The sequence below is a fragment of the Cricetulus griseus genome, chromosome 6, assembly GCF_003668045.3.
Source record: "Cricetulus griseus strain 17A/GY chromosome 6, alternate assembly CriGri-PICRH-1.0, whole genome shotgun sequence".
NCBI classification, from domain to species: Eukaryota; Metazoa; Chordata; class Mammalia; order Rodentia; family Cricetidae; genus Cricetulus; species Cricetulus griseus.
The window spans coordinates 136532141-136534080 of NC_048599.1; the positions used below are offsets into that span (position 1 = coordinate 136532141).

The window sequence follows — 1940 nt, forward strand, 5'->3', positions numbered from 1 at the left end:
TGGCCGAGACCAGCGCCCCCTGTCGTCTACCGCGTAGATTCACGACCCCGCCCCCGCCCCGCCCCCACGTGGGCACGGCCCAATCGAGAGCGCCCTAGTGTGCGCGTCCGGAGCGCCCATTGTTATGCAAATATAAGGACCGTAAAAGACGCCGGGAAGCGGCGGGCGAATTAGAACTGCTTTGGAAAGGGGCGCGAGTGGAGATCAGTGGGAACGCAGCCTAACCTCGAAGGCACCACGATTGCTAGCGTCGCGGCCTCCGGCTGCTCCAGGCTCTTCGAACCAGCACCCAGCCCTGTCGCCCGCCCTCCTGGGCGTGGCTGGATGCAGCAGGGGTCCCGCGCCGGCGGCCCTCGGCCCCGAGCGCCCGGAGCGCGCAGGGGCGGCGTGCGGGGCCCGGGGGCGCAGCGCCCTCCATGCGCCGAGGCGCGCCTCGAGACACGCCCCGAGACAGCCCGGGGCCCGCATTGCAGCCGCCGCCCGCGCTGAGCCGGGGCGCGGCCCGCCGCCCTAGCTCTGCGGCAGCATGAGCCAAGCCGAGCTGTCCACCTGCTCGGCGCCGCAGACGCAGCGCATCTTCCAGGAAGCGGTGCGCAAGGGCAACACGCAGGAGCTGCAGTCGCTGCTGCAGAACATGACTAACTGCGAGTTCAACGTGAACTCGTTCGGGCCGGAGGGCCAGACAGCACTCCACCAGTCAGTCATCGATGGCAACCTGGAGCTGGTGAAGCTGCTGGTCAAGTTCGGCGCGGACATCCGCCTAGCCAACCGCGACGGCTGGAGCGCGCTGCACATCGCCGCCTTCGGGGGCCACCAGGACATCGTGCTCTATCTCATCACCAAGGCCAAGTACGCGGCCAGCGGCCGGTGATACCCACCCCGACCCCGGACCCTGACCTTCGCCCGCGTCTTCTCTGCTGTACCTTCCCGCCAACTACCTCGGTGTGCGCCAGGTTTGCTGGCCCGCGTGGAAATCGGGCTAGGTCTCCACGTCCGTGGCCACCAGGATTCGGCTCTCCGCCAGAGAGCGCCTCCCCTCGGCAGTCCTCGGAGCCTCGCGGGGCCCCAGAGCCTTCCCACGGCCCCCGACCGCCTCGAGGGTGGGGGCGGGGCGCAGGCTCCAGCCCATTTTGAAATTTGAGTCTCACACCGGGAGACTTCGGAATCCCGAGATACCGGATCCTCCGCTTGAAATGTTTTCTCCGGAAGGTGAAAGGCGCGGGCGGACTCACGCTCCCACCGCCGCCGGTGGGACCCGCCCGCCCGCCCGTTCGCAGTGTGCCTCCCGCCGCTGGCGGCCGCCAAGCAGCCACTACCCGGCTCTACCATCTGCGTGCGCGCCCTCGCGCGAGGAAGGGGACACTCCCGGTTCCTAATGTCCTAAACTATTTATCACGTGTGTGTATATTTGTGGGTGAAGTTTGTGCGCCTGAGTTTTTTGTTTGGAAATATTGTGCGTGGTTATGGGAGAAAGATGCATTTTTTTTTTTCCTTAAAACTAAAAACTTGAGTCTACCATTTCTTGGTTGCACTGAAAATACCGCCTAGCCCTATGGTTTTCCCATTGCTAGCCCCTCCCCCACCAAATCCCTGATCTTGCACACCTCTCTCCTCCGTTCCTCTCTCTGGCTTCTGAGTGAGTTTAGAGAGCCCAGGATCTGTCTCCCTTCCCCCTCCCGTGAGAGGCCACCATTCCCCACACCGGCTAATTTAGCTAAGTTCCAGCGGGACCTACCTTGAAGCCCGCGTGGCTGGGACGTGGGGATTTTGAGAGGATGTTGCTCTTTCCTAGTGACTTCTATTATAGTTAATAGTCGGTTGCACACTTTTTTAAAAAAGTAAATGAATTTGCCACGATTAAATAAGTGTCATAACATTTATGACAATATAAAATGTTAACATATTTTAAGCCAAGTTTTAGGTATATTTTTTGAACCTTG

At 61.2% G+C, this 1940-nt stretch overlaps 1 protein-coding gene across 1 annotated transcript; it reads left to right on the forward strand.

The window, feature by feature from the left end:
* Nucleotides 1-526: 526 nt before the first annotated feature.
* LOC113836467 (notch-regulated ankyrin repeat-containing protein) lies at nucleotides 527-871 on the forward strand. The gene has a single exon (XM_035446385.1). It carries the CDS (start codon nucleotides 527-529, stop codon nucleotides 869-871), a length of 345 nt encoding a protein of 114 aa, XP_035302276.1.
* The last annotated feature ends 1069 nt before the right edge of the window (nucleotides 872-1940 follow it).